Below are 18,525 nucleotides of genomic sequence, written 5' to 3' on the forward strand. Positions count from 1 at the left end.
CTTTAAACATGCCAAACCGTGTCACAATTGAAAGTGTATTTGTTGCAAAACAATATCTTCTAAAACACTGACATCATGTTGTTGTCTATTTCGTGAATTATATAAAAATATATGTCTGGATTCATGAAACTGTTCTTAAGACGAAATATAAGATTGATCTTAAGATAAATTATAGGAAGTTCATAAGAATGCTGTTTTTCAAATATTTGCTGAAAAACATCATTTTTTCCCATAAGAATAAAATGACATATGCTATTTACCTACAAATGATCCCACATAATGTAAAGAACATTCTATGAAAATATAACTTCGATATCTTTAATACTGATCGAGTAAGACTGAAATCATAGTGAAAATGAAATGTTGATTGAAACTTAACCCTGGTTTTCACACACTGGGTCAAATCATTTATTTTTTCTCAAAAATCGTTGCGAAACAACACCATATAAATCTGCAAGCACACACAGGCGAGTCCTGTAATAACCACTGTTTATTATTCAAATGTTACGATTGGATTTACAGGCAAACATGGTAACAAGCAGAGGTGTGTCAGGTCCTTTGGGTGCGCGTGTAAATAAAAACAGATGGGCCGGGGGGCTTTAAAACCATACGCTCTCTAAAACCAAAGGACTGTGCATCAACTCAAGAACAACAGATCACAAATACTTGATACATTATAAATTAAAAATACTGTTTATACATTAATGTGTACGTGTTGCACGTATGTCCACAGTGGTAGAGAGAAGAGACGTTTTAGTGGCACGTTCCATTGCTGAAAGGAGAAAGCGCTCGATTCAGCGAAATTGTCAGAATAAGACTGTAAATAAAGAATAACGTCATATAACGGTAGGAAATAAACAGTTAAATGATGAAAGCGGGCGCATCAGTACTGCGAGTTGCTTTTAACTTAAGCAAATGAGAAAGCAAAACACATCATGAGGACTCTCTCCAAAGGTTTAGGCACAAGACACAAACAAAGATGGTTAACTAGCAACACATGATTAGGTTTACCATTGAGTAAAGCAGATAATATATATGAAGTATTGACTGATTTTCTTGCGAACAAACTGATGAGGTGGCTGGTTGGTTTAAAATCAGCCGTTCCTGAATCATTTAAGCATATTTACACAAATAACGGTTCCTCAACTCTATATTATTACAAAAAAAAGAAGAAAACAACCAAAAATAACATTCACACAAAAATATAACATTTGAAATAATTATTAGCACCAGTGTATCAGATAAAGTCTTGCTACGCCAATGTACAAAGTTGCATAGTGTTGAATTACGTTCGAACGTGTTAATTCGCAGGACACCTGTTGGAAGCAGCAGCTTTTGAGAAATAAAAAAACACATAAACATGAAACGGTAGTGTTTAAACGAACATGAAATGTATGGCGAACAGGATGCGTCGAAACGAAACGTGTGAACGCGCGAGCCACGCGGGAAACTTCTTGACTTCGCTTTCTCAACGTTTGCGTATTGATATAAACACTAAATACTGTATGGACGTGTATGACGCGGTCATCGCATCAGTACAAAATACAGCCCGGGCCGTTCAGAAAACAGGTGTGAGCGATATAAAACTCCTTCAATGTTAGCTTTGAACGAATAGCAATAAGCAACCAAAGCGTACGGATGATATACACTAGCTTAAGTAGTAGACTCCCCCCAGACGACAAACACAACAAAAACATCCTCGAGTCTTGGCTTACGGTTGGCTTCTGGGTTTATTTCAGATCATTCGGACTGAGGACGAGCACGTGATGAGCTTCCCGTGAGGTTTACGAAAAAAAGCCGGTGCAGTCATATGGGTTCATGTTCAACGGAAGAGGAACTTCACCTCTTCCTGTTTGCTGTAACACACACACACACACACACACACATAGACAACCACTAATACACACACATTCACGCTCTCTTCACGTTGTGGCATTTCTGCATAGCCTATAGAAAAATTAAAAGCTCGTCTTCTGTCTGTAAAACATCGGATTGAAAAATGTGGCTTTTCTTGTCGACACACAAACAAAGCTAATAAAAAGAAAATGAAAAGAAAGCGAAAGCTTTTGGTTGAGACGCGGCGGAGGTCCGCGCCGTGGAGGCCGTGTGAGGCAGAAGTCGGTGTGTGTTGACGTTAAGGCTTCTCTAGAGAGGGAGTGTTGAAGCAGCCTTCCGGCAGAGTGTTTTTGATGTCGTTGAGGTTGGCGATGTCCGCTCGGATCTCCTTGATCTGGCGATCGTAGTCGCTGATCATGTCCTCCTGGCTCTTGGCTACGTCGTTCAGCTCCTTCAACTTCCTGTCCAGCTCGCTTCCTGCCATCTTGTCCTTGGCGTCTTTCAGAGCGTTATCAATCTGATTCAGCTTACTCAGATCGACCTTATCGATGTTGCCTGAAAGTAGACGACGTGGAGTTCTATTAACGCAGTCGAGAGCCACATTTTTGTATTTTGGTGCTCGGTCTTACCCAGCTGTCTTAGCAAGTCGTTGATCGTCTGTAGCACCATCCTGACGGAGCTTTTGGCTTTACGGGCTTTCTCCTCAGCTGCTTTAGCGTTATCCGACGCCTGCGGAGAAAAGAACAGTCAATCAAGCCTGCATCACCAGGTTTCGATGTCCGAAGAACCGTAAACGCACCATGTTTGCCATCATCATGTCGTTATCGGCCTCTTTTTTCTTCTCCACGAGCTCTTTCTCGGCAGCCGCGAGCTGATCCATCATGCCGTTCACCTCACCGTCCAGTTTCATGGTGTCCTCGAAAGCTTTTTCTGCATCTTCCTTCGTCTTCGCGGAACCCTGATAAATAAGCATGTAACATGAAGCGTCATTCTAGCGAAGATCGATCGCGAGAAAACCCTGAGAAGTGTCAGTTGATATTAAAAAACGATACGGACCTTCTGCACGTCATTGGCGATTTTCTCGGCTTCCTCTGCCTTCGCTTTCGCCTCTTTAGCATCGTTTGCCGCGTTGCCCAGAGCCGCCTCGGCCCGTCGGGTCTTCTCGTTGGCTTCGTTGATTGTCGCGTTGATTTCTGGGATGCGTCTCATGGCGTCCTCGGCAGCGGTCTTGTTGTCATTCACTCTCCTGTCGAAATCTGAACACAAATATCTGGTTTTAGCACTTTGCTCTCTTTAATACATGACTGTGATTGGTCAATCGCGCCATCAATGTTTGACGATAACAAACAGCTAACTGCACGTTAACGCTTTCCTTTCCAATGTCTACTTTCATCAGAAGATAGTAGCATCTAAACACTTTGACCCCTCACCTCTGAGGTCGGTCAGTATGTCCTGGGCCTCTTGGAAAGTAGATACGCCTTTTTTTGCCGCCTCCTCCGCCAGAGCTTTAGCTGCGTCTGCACGCGCCAACAACTGATCAGCCGTCTGTGGGCGACAAGCATGAAAAGCAAAGCATTTTGAACAAAAAAAACGTGAAAATAAGTGTTTTGAAACATTCAGTTCTCATGTGGGTATGTAAAATGAGAAACTATATAAAATAGATCAATGGTCTGTGACCCCAAAAGGGGTCTAATCTCCACCAAGGGACCCTCGACCTACAAAAAATGGTGTATTCTTGAAACAAACGAACTACTGCGTTGAGACAAATAGACGTCTCATACCTGTTGCTCTGTCTTTCCTTTCTCCAGCAGTTTCCGGACCTCCGTCTCCTTGCCCCTCAGATCTTCCCTAAGGTCGTCGTACTCTTTCTCAGTTTTATCAATCAGTTTGTCCAGGTCCGACGCCTCTTTCTTAATCTTATTGGCTTCGTCCTGAGATGAGAGGAATTGTGGAGTCATTGATTATGGATCTATCAGAGCAGACTGTACAGGAAGTGTTTCTCTATAGCTCTTATATCGGCACCTCTAACGATTTAGTGTCGACTGGAGGCAGACTGGTCAGGTTAGCGTAGATCCTCAGAGCTTTGTTCCCAGCCTCCTCTGCTTCAGCGTGAACTTTGGCAGCTTGTTTATCCAGACTCTTGGCCAGGTCCTTTGCCTCATTATACCTGAACACACAACCATTAGATGTAAAACAAGTTCAGTTTAACATAAAATTCATGTTCAATAAATAAAAGTTAAATACTCACCAGATTAAGAAATAATGCTATAATACTTCAAACTAATACTAACAAATATACTATAATTGTACTATATTTTTATCAATAATAAATTGAAATGTATTAATAAATTAATACACATTAAAATATACAGCAGATAATTATTATATTAAACTATTTCACATTTTATTTTGTTTAATAATCTACATCTGAACGATATATGGTCTACTTTACACTTGGTGGTTTGATTTGTGTTTCCTGATAAAATAATATAATAAATACAAATATAAAACATTAAAATAAAAAATGATAAAATGTAAACATAATACATTATGGCATAATACATATTGAATATTTCAGATATAAATAATAACGCCAAAACTACTATAATAATAACAGTTATTATAATAATTATTAATACATTTAAATTTGATAATAAATGAATAAAAGTTCAAATATACATCAAATGATGTATATTAATGTACTTCAGATTGTATTTTGCACTATAATCTATATCTCAACAATATCTAATTCAATTTACAGCTGGTGGTATGATTTGTATTTCCTGATAAAATAATATAACATATGAAATACTATATAAAATAATAAAATAAAATGCAATTATAAAGTATACAGTATATAACAATAATATTAAATATTTTAAACAAATATAAATAATAAAATAACAATACTACTACTACTATTAATAATATTACTACTAATAATATAATATTCATATAACTACTACTATTATTGAAATGCATCAATAAATGAATAAAAGTTAAAATATACATCAAATAATTATTTTATTTAACTACTTCAAATTGTATGTGGTCTATGATCTATAGCTGAACTATAATTGATCGAATTAACACTTGGTGGTTTACTCTACTCATTTAAATAAATGTTTTAAACTTTTTTTCTTACCAAGCTCTTTAAATACTTTGCGAAACGAGCAAGCAAGTAGGAAAACATAAGCTAATCAAATGAATGTATACTGTGAATTGTATGGGCCGTACTTCCTGTTGAGCTCATCAATGTCGCTGCTCGTCTTATTCTCTCCATCCAGCGCCTTCTTCAGCAGGTTAAACGCTTTGGTAGACGTGTCATTGGCGTCTTTTGCGATCTTCTCGATCTGATCTGCGTCGGCTTTATGTCTGTACACAAATCAACACAACATGTAGAGTCAAACTCTTAACACCGTGGAAGAGCTTTGAGAGTTTAGCTCTCATCAACATAACTCACTTGTCTGCCAATTTACGGGCTTCCTCGGCCAAGAGAGTCATGTTGTTTGGATCTCCAGACGTTGAGGGTATTTTGATGTCCTGCGGACAACAGAACCAAGAGAATTTCAATACAAGGTCAATTTACTGATGTAGCTGGATTATGAAGTAATGATTAATTACGTACCACTTTGCTGATGGCCTCTTTGGCTTTATCCAGCTCCTCTCTAGCGGTGCTGATCAGATCTTCTGCTTCACGGACTCGGTTACGAGCTCTGTCCGCCTGAGCTCCTGTGTTGTCCACAGTGTTCCTGATGTTCTGCAGTCTGTTCCACTGAGCGTTCAACGTCTTGTTGACGTCGTTTAGACGATCCAAAAGGCCTTTGTCCACTTCTGGAAGGAAAGTGATCAAAATGAACGGTTAGGACTGAATGTAGTTACATTTACATTTATTCATTTGGCTGACGCTTTTATCCAAAGCGACTTGCATTAGCATGTAACATTTAGTCAACACGCTAAACAGTACCGTTAGTTTACAAGGCCGAAAGTGACTTGGCAAGTACAACAAAGTCTGATATCAAATTTGAATACACTCCAACAAAGAAGAAAGTGCACCATTTTGAAAGATGCTACACCTTTGCTAGCCTGCGCCTCTTCCAACAGATCCATGATCCTTTTCTCTGCCTCCTTCAGTCTGTCCTCAAAGGCCTTGTCGCTCACTGTTTCCTGACTGTTATCCAGATTATCGATCAGATTCTGCAGGTCAAGGAGCTTCCGTCTCTGCTGGTTCACCTGTAGATAAAGCCAGAGGTGTTGGAGGTCGCCCCTTCACCAACAAACGCCCTTCAGATGTCATCGACGCTCTCACCTTATCTCGGACCAGACTGTAACAGTTGGGACACTGCTGGCAGCCGGGCACAGAGCGGTTGTAGAAGTAATTCTCCTCGCACATGTCACAGCGAGCTCCCACAAAACCTGGACGACACTCACAACGCCCGTCCTCTCTGCACTGAGCCGACTGAGAACCTTCCGGATCACAGTCACAAGCTACCCAACACAAAACAAACCAGTCACAAGACAACCAGCAATGTGAGATCTCTTTATATATCATTTCTATATAAATCAAGCCTAGCCAACACATGAGAAAAACCTACGTTTGCATCCTGAGGAACTGAAGGCGAAAAAGTTGACCTCACAGCGCTCACACTGTTGACCTGTGACCCCAGGCTGACATTCACACTGACCACTAGTGATGTCACACTGACCGTTCGTGGAACCAATAGAGTTGCAGTTGCACCTGAGATAGAGATTCAATGAATGTGCAGGTTCACTAATGAGCGGCTGAAAGATGGATAGAGAACGAGCTGAAATACCGTTCACAGCCTTTGCCGCTCTGTATGTTGTAGAAGCCGGGTTCACACGCGCTGCAGTCTCTGTTAGTGACGTGAGGAAGACACTGACATTGACCTGTGCTCTGAAAGCAGGTAGTCTGTCTGTCCACCGTACCGTCCGGAGAGCAAGAACATGCTGCAGAGGTGAACAAAACAAACATGTGTTGTGTATGCAACGAGAGCTGGTTTGAGCTGGATGAACTCACGTTTACTCACGTTTACACTTGCCAGCTACATCGGCGGCACGGGCGTCACCATAGAAACCCTCTTTGCAGCGGTCGCAGAAGACGCCGGCGGTGTTGTAGATACACTTGAGGCATTCGCCCGTCTCTCGGTTACAGTTTCCCACAGCGTTGGGGTCGATGTTGTTATTGCAGCTACACGCCCGGCACGCCCTGACCGGACCTTCCTCGCCCAGCGGGTCGCCGAAGAAGCCATCGTCACAAAGTTCACAACGCTTACCTGGGTGTCAGAAAAAAACATGACGGTATAGGAATATTTCAGATACATTTCGATTTCTGGATAAAATAGACACAAAGAAGAATTATTGAGGGGTCACACGCATACTTCTGGATAAATGTGACCCAACGGCTAAAATGTTACTTTTACCGATGTCATATAGTTTTGTTTAATAATAGTTTTTCCTTAATAAATGACACAGCGTAACACTTTTTTTTATAGTTCTGGTACAATTCTGTGGTGCTAATTTTTTTCATGTAGCATCAATGTTTTAAACTCAAGAAATGTGTAAAAATTTCATACAGAAATGTGTAAAAAAAAGTACTGTCGACGGTAATAAAAATGAATGTGATTTTCGTATTCAGCATGTTGAACTTAATTAAGAAACAGTAAAAATTAAACAAACAACTTTTTAAACAATGTGTTACATTGTATTAGGTTTGTATGGTTTTATGCAATATTTTTCCAATACATACAATCATTTTTCTCTAATATTATTGTGGAGTCAACGTTAAGATATGTTTGTTTGAAAAGTTGATTTGAAGTGTCAGTTATTGAATTACAGACAAACATGAACATTATTTTACAACACGAATCGGTGGACAGCATTTTATCGTCCATTATTTGATTCAAATTTTAAAATGATTCAATATTAGTAAATATTCATCAATAATATGGTCTTAACAAACACAAGAATTGCCAAAACACATAGACTGCCTAAAATGATCCTATTGGTTAAGCCACTAATGGCTTTTTACAAAATCACACGCGTCATTATAAAGTTTTTGTGTACCTGTTGTGCCAGTCGGGCAGTTAGTACAGACCGCCTCTTTAGTTTTGGGCACCACAGCACATGTGGCACCTGCGGGGCAGGGACAGGGCTGACAGTCTATAGAGGAGCCCGCTGTTGCGTCACCATAGAAACCATCCTTACACCTCTCACAGCTCAGTCCTGCCGTGTTGTGCCTGCAGTTACACATGCCTGCATAGACACCGATGACATGTTATATCACATCACACCACAAGATGGCAGCATAACGCTGAATACTGTTTAAAATATTTACTGTGGACCAATAGCTTCAAAACACAAGCAGTAAATTGATATTAATGTGTGATATTTCTCTAAGATCCCAACCTTTTTTATGTTTTAATGTAATCACATAATATAAACATTGCTCATTTTAATGGGTTTTACAATGCACACATCCAAAGCCTGTAATCTTTACAAAGCCCACATTCAGACAACAGACACAATAGTCAATTGTCAGACAATAGAGACATGAATATGCAGCCATGTTGCCTTGAGTCTACTGAGAGAAAATAAGAGTGATATATCAACACTATGGCAAAGCGGTAGATTTAAACCGGTTATGATGACGAACCTGTCACGGGGTCGCATGTGTCGCTGTGCCCGTTACAGTTGCAGGGCTCACAGCTGCTGAAGCGGCCCAGCTCGGGGCGGCTCCTCCTGTATCCCACCTCACACTGCTCACAGTGTTGTCCCAGATACCCCTCAGGACACGTGCACTTCTCAACCCATCGAGCTGGGGTCCCAGTACCACGGCGGGCTGTTGTGAGGGACACGTTGTCCAAATAACCAGCACCTATGACGGAAAGCAAAGTACGTGTGAGAAACGAAACTATCGCAACAAATATTAAAACGCCTCAATATTTTGCTTCAAAATAAAAGCTCTGGTTTAATGAATCAGCAGACGTACTTCTCTCACTGTAGGTTCCACGAATCATGACGGCGGTCAGATTGTTCAGAAGTTTCTGGAAGTCGGCATGCTTTAAGGTGGGTCTCCATGGGTAGTCAGTGGTGTCGTGAAGTCTGAATGAGTAAAAAGGGACATTTAGCACGGCAACGAAACTAGATGCACATCAGTTACGCATAAATCAATACAAATATTGAAGCAGCGTGTAGGATTAATTATCTACAAATTAGTATATTCAATAAATTATTCAATTGTTTACAATATGCATATTTGTATTATTTATATGAATTAAATGTACATTAATATATTATAGTATGCATTATATATTATATTATAGTTCTATTATTATATCCTATATCTTAATATTAATAAGCACATACATTCGGTTACAAATGTCAATCACAAATTGCAGAAAAAAACAATTGCGAGTCACTTAGTTGAAATGTTAATTAGATTAAATGTACATCTACATATTTTTTATTTAATTTTATACATTTTTCATTCATATTTTTTATTGTATATATAAATACATGTATTATTTTTATGGTTACAAATTCACTCACCTGAACACAAATGACAGCATCTTTTCTTCTGGATAGGAATTGCCCTGAGCAATAAGCGGCACGGCAACATGAAGCCCCGCCCCTTCCAGTACGACATCCTCGGCTGACAGCCGTGCATCGTGTCGCTGGACCCTGAAGTTTAGCGTGAGGTTCTGACCATAACTCAGCAACTGATCGCCAAGAAATTTCTCTACAGATTTTCACACATTAATAATGCGTTATTGTTAGGGCTGTCAAACGATTAATCACGATTAATCGCATCCAGAATAAAAGTCTGTGTTTACATAATGTATGTCTGTGTACTGTGCATATGAATTTAGTATTTATAAACACATACATGTACACAAACGTGTATATATTTAGAAAATGTTTAAATGTATTCATTTATATTTGCCAATAATTTAAATTATATGTAAATGTTTATTAATATTAACATTTAATTTTTTCTTAAATAAATGTGTCTGTTTTTATAAATACAAAATTAAAATGCACAGTACACAGACATGCATTATGTAAACCCAAACGTTTATTCTGGATGCGATTAATCGCGATTAATCGTTTGACAGCCCTAGTTATTTTCAATTTATAGAACAACAAACTTGATTCTTTAGGATTCATGCTGAATGATTTAATCTTGTACCTGGAGCCACAAAGTAGATGGGAAAGTAGTCTTCAGAGATGAGCGAGATCTCGCCAGAGCTGGAAGACCACCGCACAGGTGCGCTGGTGCCACCTCTCCTCTGTCCCTTCCAACCTTCATCACCTTTAAAACATCGTGACACATGTTAGCAGCTGTTTTTCACACAGCACGTGTTGGATAAAGAAAAACCCTGGATGGATGCTCGCCTTGGTCGAAGCTGGAAGTGATTTTGTGTATGCTGTAACCATTGGCGCTCTCACACACAGTGGAGTGATGGAAACAGAAACATGGGGTGCAACCCAAAGGATTCAGGGGGTCCAGATTAAAGTAGCCCAGTTTACACCTGAAAAACACAAATAGAGTTATTGGGTTTGGGAAAGGATGGCTGACAACGTTTGGTTAATTTGAGCATTTAGTATAGCTTTAATGTTTATGCCAATACGTTAACATTGTTATACTGAGATTAATGTATATATATATATACGTTAATATATATTAAGATTCCTACATTTACTATTACAATTACGGCTGCACTGATTAATCATATTTTTATTGTGATAACGATTTATGCTTCCCACAATTAATTGAGGATAATCGTTGTGCCATTAATGTTTTATAAGCAAGCACAATACTCCCGATAAGGTCAGAAAATCATCGCTGTCAGACTGAAAGCTTGTATCTTTTCAACTTTACAGGAAATAAAAAAGACCACAGACAAACATGAAGGGTGACCAATAGTAATGATTTAAAAAAAAAATGAATTCTGAAGGTCAGAAAATGTTCATTCTTGGGGCGGAGTGTTAAGATGACAGCATGCTTTGAAATACGGTGTTGAAGAAGTTCAATAACAGCAGATTATAACGTAGTCATTGGTTGTAAAGTATAATGAAACGTGCTGAAGTGGAATTAAAAACCAAAGTTCTGTACTGACAAAATAATTGTATCATTTTTACCCGTGATAAAATGATTTTTTTATAGTTCTGTTTTGAAATGGGTTGAAAGCGTGATAAACAAGTCAACCCAACATTACATTTCAAGATCATCACTGTGGAATTTTATATCACAAGCTGTAAGCANGAAAATCATCGCTGTCAGACTGAAAGCTTGTATCTTTTCAACTTTACAGGAAATAAAAAAGACCACAGACAAACATGAAGGGTGACCAATAGTAATGATTAAAAAAAAAAATGAATTCTGAAGGTCAAAAAATGTTCATTATTGGGGCGGAGTGTTAAGATGACAGCATGCTTTGAAATACGATGTTGAAGAAGTTCAATAACAGCAGATTATAACGTAGTCATTGGTTGTAAAGTATAATGAAACGTGCTGAAGTGGAATTAAAAACCAAAGTTCTGTACTGACAAAATAATTGTATCATTTTTACCCGTGATAAAATGATTTTTTTATAGTTCTGTTTTGAAATGGGTTGAAAGCGTGATAAACAAGTCAACCCAACATTACATTTCAAGATCATCACAGTGGAATTTTATATCACAAGCTGTAAGCAATGCTTCTGCCGTCACACATTATCAGTCGTATAGATGCACACGCCTGGCCCGAAGTTAACATCCGGTCTGTGTTTGGTGATCGGTCCGGCTAGTGGCTAATAAACTATTTGTATTTTATTTCATTTATATTTTATTGTATAATAATTGAATTAAATAAACAATTTGTTGAATTTTATTGTTTGTCAATTTGATTAAATAAACAATTTGTTGAATGGGTCGTGTAACTTTGTCACATTTAAAGACAGGGTAACACGCCGTTTCATGCATTCTTTACACCGTTAAACATGGTCAACTTCTTAAAAAACGAGTTGGAAGCATCACGTCCTGATAGATGCCGGTCATGAACTGCACGCGGTAAGTAGGGCTGTCACGATTATGAAATTTGGCTGACGATTAATTGTCTAATAAATCATTGCGATTATGACGATTAATTGTCTGTTTTACAGCTTTGAATTTTAATTCTCATACATTGTTTATTCAGCTTTGAAATGACCATATTGTTCTGAATATAAAGACCATGTTCTTTTTCTTGGAAATACATCGGAAAAAAATTGGGTCATCATATATTTAAGGTGTAGGCTCTTACCTGTCGATAATACAACCGCCAAATACTTGTAAATGAAGTAAATTGATCAGGAGTGAATTGAAGCCATTAAAATGCTATCAGTCATAGAAAAGCATCTAGTCTGTTGTTTTTCTCACTTGCAAGACTACAATAAAAGTTTACTTCTATGTTAATGAGATTTTGGTAGACTGGTTTTCACACTGAAATAATATTAGATTGTACTGCAGGTTATTTTTATGGTATATGCTTTAGTTTATTTTTTTAAGTGATTGTGTTGTGGTGGTACATTTTACAAGTATTACCATGCTTTAGTAACAATATATACAATAAAATATGCAGATGCACTACAGCGCCCCCTAGTGTCTTCTATAGAGATGTGCAATAATTGCGATGATCTGAAACCATGCGATGAGGTCAAACAATCGCGATGAGACGATCATTTAACAATCGTGACAGCCCTAGCGGTAAGTCAAACTAAGTTATACGTCTGTGTTTTGTTGGAAATCGGCGCGTACGTGCATAATGTAAACAACAGGAAGGGATAATGTGATGATGTACAGTGTGCTCGTGCTATAGTTCCATCAACCTGCCCGTCTCCAGCAGCTCGTCTTTTTCCGGAAATAATCGTACAGCTGTGTGTCTCTCTTATAAATTTGATCAAACTCTCAAATACTCTTCAAAGATACGACGTATGCAATACTACTGTTGTATAGGCACTCAAGATTAATATGAGATTGGCAGAAACTGCGTGAGTTACCTCACCTTTAAGTTTAGCCAAGTAACGGTTCTTCTACTGGTAACCCAAAATAATTCTGGCTAGACACTTTTAACTTGCTAGCTAGTGTCATTTACTTGTTATTTCTTTTGCTTGTTATCAGAAATAATCTACAGGGACTCTATTCTTTGCAGATGTGTACCGGAAGTTAAGTTTGGACCACCGTTAAAGGCAATGAATTAGCACGACTTTCCTTAAAGTGAAAAATTCTGTCATCATTTACTTAACTTTTTGTCATTTCAAACCTGTATGACTTTCTTTCTTCCGCAGAACACAAAAGAAGATATTTTGAAAAATGTTAAACGGACCCCATTCACTTGCAATGGTTTTGTGTCCACACAATAAAAGTGAATGGGGTCCAGTGCTGTTCGGTTACCAACTTTCTTCAAAATAACTTATTTCGTGACCTGCGGAAGAAGAAGTCATACAGGTTGGAAAAGAGGGTGAATAAATCATGACGGAATTTTCATTTTTGGGTGAACTATCACTTTAAGAGCGTTTAACGTCTAGCGCGCGTACTAAAGCGCTGCCGCAAAAAAACTAGTCAACTCAACTTACGGGTTGTTTAATGACTAGTTGATGATTTGCCTGTCGTGACTCATGTCTATTACAGTTAAGGAGCAGTTAAACTCTGGTGACTGAAAGTCTGGCGGCCCTACATGGGCTGAATGAGAGCGCTCGGCAGGGAAACCTTTTCTACCCTGAGCTATTTTCTCTTCCATCTGACACTGACAGACCCGGGCTCCTAATTTTGTTTCTCAGACACACACGCATTCAGATCCCGTCCACACAGGGACTTTCCATTAGAAAAACCACACAGACGTCAAATAAACAGCTGTTTACACAGGCATATTCTCATAAGAGAAGCTGGAGAATCTTTATAGGTCCATGTGTCAATTCCACAACACAGATGCTCGGTGACTCCATTCTAATTTCAGAAGAAATTTCAACGTGGACGATGAACAGTCCGGGGGAATGTAAAAGTCACAGCAGTTGGCATTGTGTGTGTGTGTGGGGGGGTAAGAATGCGTTTGGATGTTTTAGAAATGAAAGGCTGACCTGTCACAGCTGAAGCCTTCCACGTTCTCCTTGCATCGGCAGTGTCCCGTGTTGACATCACACTCTTGCGTGCTTCCGGCAGGATTACAAGAGCACGGTCTGGGGATGGAGAGATGGGGAAATGACACCGAGAACTTTAAAGCCACCGATATGGGTTTGCATATATAATACGGTGTTTGGATTTAAAGGGCCAGTACCTGCAGCCTGCTTCAGTCAGCGTGTGGTACCCGGGCTGGCATCTGTCACACTTGTCTCCCATCACTCCAGGCTTACACACACACCGGCCGTTATCACACTGAGTACTGAGAGAACCTGTTGATGAACAAAAAAATCACTTTGGACTCTAGCGTATGTGAATAACCAGAGTTTGTTACATTTGCATTAAAACGTTGAGGAAAATCACGAGTGCAAACTATTGGTGTGACGTGTAGTTAGTTGGTTTCTCACCGACAGGGTTGCAGCTGCAGGACAGACAGCGCTGACCGGATGCGTCTCTGTAATAGTTTTCCAGGCATCTCTCGCAGTTGGGCCCGTCTGTGTTGTCTATGCAGTTGATGCAGTGACCTCCGTGACCCGTGGCACGATACAGCTCTGCATTGAAGTAACATTCGGCACTCTTGCCGTTACAGTTACAGGCTGAAAGAGAGACACGCCTCTACGGTTAGAACTTACAATGTTACAACGTTTCAGCCTCTGACGCAGACATCCCATTTACACGTGCGATAAACGCTCAAACCCTGGAGGGACGAAACCGATTCAAAACGAATTACGCCAAAGTCAAACCACGGCTGGAACGACTTGGTTAACAAACATTCACGAGAGTGGAAAAAAGGGAGAAAAGAAGCGAGTGCGAGCAAACCGAGCTGCTGGACACATCAGATGTGATGATTAGTCATGCATTTCCAGGAAGTGAGGACGCGACAAGATCCTTCCATTCCCAATGTGATGTCGACTCAAGAAAAACAAAAACGGGGTGGAGGTAAGTCTGTGGGGAAAGATGTTCTTCGTGTAGGAGGAAGTCAAACAGATGTGGCTGATTTTGCACCTTTACATTGAAATGACTAAGAGACAGTAGTTCGACCAAAACGATTTTATGATTATTAAAACAAAAGTTTTCTGGAAAGTTCAAATGAGCCCATAATTGACTTACTCTTATGTCATCACAGCTGTATATGACTTGCTTTCTTCAGCCGAACACAATCAGAATTGTATGAAATAATGTCCTGGCTCTTCCTAGCTTTGTAATGTCAATGTCATGTATTTTCATTCAATATTATTTCTTTAATATTTCCGATTTTTTGTCATTTTTGTGCAAGAATTGTTAGGGCTGTCAAAAGATTAACCAGGATTAATCGAATCCAGAATAAAAGTTTGTGTTTACATAAAATATGTCTGTGTACTGTGCATATTTGTTTTGTATATAAGAAATATTTAGATGTATTTATTTATATTTACCAATAATTGAAATTATATATAAATGATATATTTTTATGAAAACGCACTGTTGGAACTAAAATGGCTGTAACTCATGAATTCTTTGGAATACAGATTTACGGTTACTCTCGTTTGAAAGAAGAAAATTAGCAGATTATTGCAAAGAAAAAAAATCATACACAGAATTTTTTTTTAAAGGTATTTTGTTATGTTTTTGTACAAAAAAATGGTTAATGTTTTCTTTGATTAAAAATACATTAAAAAAATACGAATCGGCTCCAAAATGTCATAAGTCAAAGTCCCAAGGGTCACCAAGTGTTGTATCAAGTTTGGTTCTGATACACCAAATGTTGAGGTGTCTGTGACTTTTTTAGCCGCTATATTACCAAAATCCACTAGGGGGCCCATAGGTTTCCATTGGTTTTAACACTTGATCTGAAATTTGACATTGAGATGCTTTTTTTACTTTTCCAATTAACAGACACAATAAAAAAATAAAAAAGCACAATATAAAAACAATAAACTTGTATGAAACTATACTTTTGATGCACACTAATTTATGAATAAATTATCATTTACGTATCAATTTCTCTTCCTACATAATTATTCTCCTAAACACTGATCAAATTTTATTCTAGAGTCAAGACCTTCCCAACAATACATAGTTTGTCATGATTAGATCAGAATTTTCAACAAAATAACTTTGACCCACCGGCGGGTCTGTGGCATGTAAAAGGTCATAAAAACAAATCTACGCACACTCTTTATAAAAAAGAAACAATTACTCTTCCTACATAAATTATTCTTCTAAACACTGATCAAATTGTATTCTAGAGTCAAGACCTTCCCAACAATACATAGTTTGTCATGATTAGATCAGAATTTTCAACAAAATAACTTGGACCCACCGGCGGGTCTGTGGCATGTAAAAGGTCATAAAAACAAATCTACGCACACTCTTTATAAAAAAGAAACAATTACTCTTCCTACATAAATTATTTTAAAAAACACCAAAGAAATCTGTATTCTAGAGTCTTAGACCTTTCCAATGATATATAGTTTGTCATGATTTGATTAGAAATGACATGCACAATCTTGAAACAAACGCAGGCAGTTAAGGGTTAAAAAAACCCTCATGTTGTTCCCATCATGTATTATTTTCTCTCATCCTAGAAGCGCAAACGAAACCAGAGCATCTGTTTTTAATACATGGAAACAAATATAAATCATAATCCACTACTATTGCGTGGAAATAAAACTAGACACTTTGCGTAACTTCTGTGCTCCTGTGATTTTGGTTTGGAACAACACGAGGAAACGGTGAATTTTCAGCTCCTTAAAAAAAGTAAAAGAGGGCAGTTCATGATTCTGAGGTAAAGAAACTCACGCATGCACTCGTGGGTGTTGTCGGCCGTGGCTCTCCTCCAGGGCCGGTCATTGTAGAAGGGCTTGCACACGTCACAGTCCGCCCCCTCTGTATTGTGACTGCAGTCACACACCAGTTTGCTGTACTCGTTCTTCACACACTGGTTGGCATGACCGTTACACTTGCACCTGGATGGGAGGGAGAATGTAATGGGTCAGGTGCACAATGACAGGGCAAACTTACTGTATGTGTACACATCCTGTCGCTGTTGTATAGAAAACAGTCCAGGCAGGCAAAAACGGGCCGCAAAGCTGTTCAAACACACAGCTCTGATGATGTTTGTTGAGCCTATCGCTGAACGTCACAGCGCCTTTGTTGTCAGATTGAAGGGCCGATGTCTTTGTCCTGTCTGCCCTTTGAGTTACAACTGCTTATATTAGAGTTTTCTCTCCCTGAGGCTATAAGGTTGCATATTATGGCCAAATATCAAAATAATAACAACAAATAAACACACAACATATGGAAACCACTGACCACAAATGACTCGCTGAATGAATGAACTGTTTTGTATTGAAAAGAACGACAGGAAGGAGTTCTGTTCCTTTTAAGTGTTCACATGCGGCCAGGAAACATCGAAGCGATTCGGACACTTTGCCAGATAACCAAAACCATTTAACATTATTCAGTACCCATCAAAAGCAGGGCACAAGCCAAAGTTTGGGCACAAAACCTCATTTGTACTCCACTTCAATATGCGCTGCACAACAGACACGCAGATTCTGAGAACAAGAGGGAACTTGTGTAGCTGAAGCCACGTCTCGTGCATTGTTTCAGGTGCTCTTGGCAAAGCCTTACGGAAAACGATAATAACTCTTCATAATAATAAGTATGTGCTTTATATCGGATGTGCATATTTCCTATTCGTCAAATCTGTAGTTATCAGAGATGCACAGGTGTTTGGTCAGAATCTAGTCAGATTTGAGCCATATGTGTATCTGCTGGCAGGAGTTTTGAGAGCCGTGAGGCAACAGGTGTAAATGAATCTCTCCGGCCTCCGCCCCCGCTGCCCTCCACGGACCTTCTGTCTGTCTGCCCGCCCCATTCCTGTTCCTGTGCGCGCTGTAATCCGGCAGGAATGTGGGGAATGTGGACTGTGTCGTGGAAATCTGCTCCACATTTCAAACAGATTAGGGTGAAAAGACGTGCAGCGGCACACCGGGAGATGTTTGACATCGCTCGACAGCTCCGATCCCTAACACGGCCTTTCTTTAGCACATCCTTCCTGTCTAAAGCTCAGTGTCAAATTTTACAAACCGCCCAAAGACGGAACAACAACAATGAAAGGCAAATGGCAGGGAAGATTTTAACGCTGGAGTTTATCAATAAATGAAAATCCTGTGATTGTTTTTTCATTCTTAAGTCATTTATATACTTGTATATGACTCTTTGTTCTGTGTAACACAAAAGAAGATATTTTGAGAAATGCCTCGGTGGTTTTGTGTCCATACAATGGAAGTCAATGGGAGGCCGTTCTTCAAAATATCTTCTTCTGTGTCCTGCAGGAGAAAGAAAGTCAAACAGGTTTGAAATGACATGAGGATGAATACATGATGGCAGAATTTACATTTTTGGGTGAACTGTCCCGTTAATATATTTGTCTAACTTTTGTTATTTTATTTTTCATTTCAGAAAAAGGTTTTCAGGTTTATTCTCTTATTGTGTATATAATTTAATAGCATGCTGTTTATGAATATGTGACCCTAGACCAGTGGT

At 39.1% G+C, this 18,525-nt stretch overlaps 1 protein-coding gene across 1 annotated transcript in view; it reads right to left on the reverse strand.

The window, feature by feature from the left end:
• Positions 1-1,035: 1,035 nt before the first annotated feature.
• Positions 1,036-18,525, reverse strand: part of lamc1 (laminin, gamma 1) — a 60,094-nt gene continuing 42,604 nt past the window's right edge. Inside the window, exons 4-28 of the mRNA XM_057334938.1 lie at positions 16,774-16,940; positions 14,400-14,588; positions 14,150-14,264; positions 13,953-14,051; positions 10,252-10,388; positions 10,046-10,168; positions 9,406-9,595; positions 8,846-8,958; positions 8,510-8,731; positions 7,921-8,109; positions 6,885-7,130; positions 6,651-6,804; positions 6,432-6,574; positions 6,146-6,324; positions 5,913-6,069; positions 5,465-5,670; positions 5,300-5,379; positions 5,074-5,211; positions 3,859-4,003; positions 3,618-3,767; positions 3,267-3,381; positions 2,893-3,092; positions 2,636-2,794; positions 2,466-2,565; positions 1,036-2,391 (exon numbers count right to left, since the gene is read on the reverse strand). Coding sequence (XP_057190921.1) covers positions 2,135-2,391; positions 2,466-2,565; positions 2,636-2,794; positions 2,893-3,092; positions 3,267-3,381; positions 3,618-3,767; positions 3,859-4,003; positions 5,074-5,211; positions 5,300-5,379; positions 5,465-5,670; positions 5,913-6,069; positions 6,146-6,324; positions 6,432-6,574; positions 6,651-6,804; positions 6,885-7,130; positions 7,921-8,109; positions 8,510-8,731; positions 8,846-8,958; positions 9,406-9,595; positions 10,046-10,168; positions 10,252-10,388; positions 13,953-14,051; positions 14,150-14,264; positions 14,400-14,588; positions 16,774-16,940 — 3,973 coding nt within the window. The 3' untranslated portion in view covers positions 1,036-2,134. The remainder of the gene's footprint in view (positions 2,392-2,465; positions 2,566-2,635; positions 2,795-2,892; positions 3,093-3,266; positions 3,382-3,617; positions 3,768-3,858; positions 4,004-5,073; positions 5,212-5,299; positions 5,380-5,464; positions 5,671-5,912; positions 6,070-6,145; positions 6,325-6,431; positions 6,575-6,650; positions 6,805-6,884; positions 7,131-7,920; positions 8,110-8,509; positions 8,732-8,845; positions 8,959-9,405; positions 9,596-10,045; positions 10,169-10,251; positions 10,389-13,952; positions 14,052-14,149; positions 14,265-14,399; positions 14,589-16,773; positions 16,941-18,525) is intronic.

The sequence above is a fragment of the Triplophysa rosa genome, linkage group LG5 (assembly GCF_024868665.1).
Source record: "Triplophysa rosa linkage group LG5, Trosa_1v2, whole genome shotgun sequence".
NCBI classification, from domain to species: domain Eukaryota; kingdom Metazoa; phylum Chordata; class Actinopteri; order Cypriniformes; family Nemacheilidae; genus Triplophysa; species Triplophysa rosa.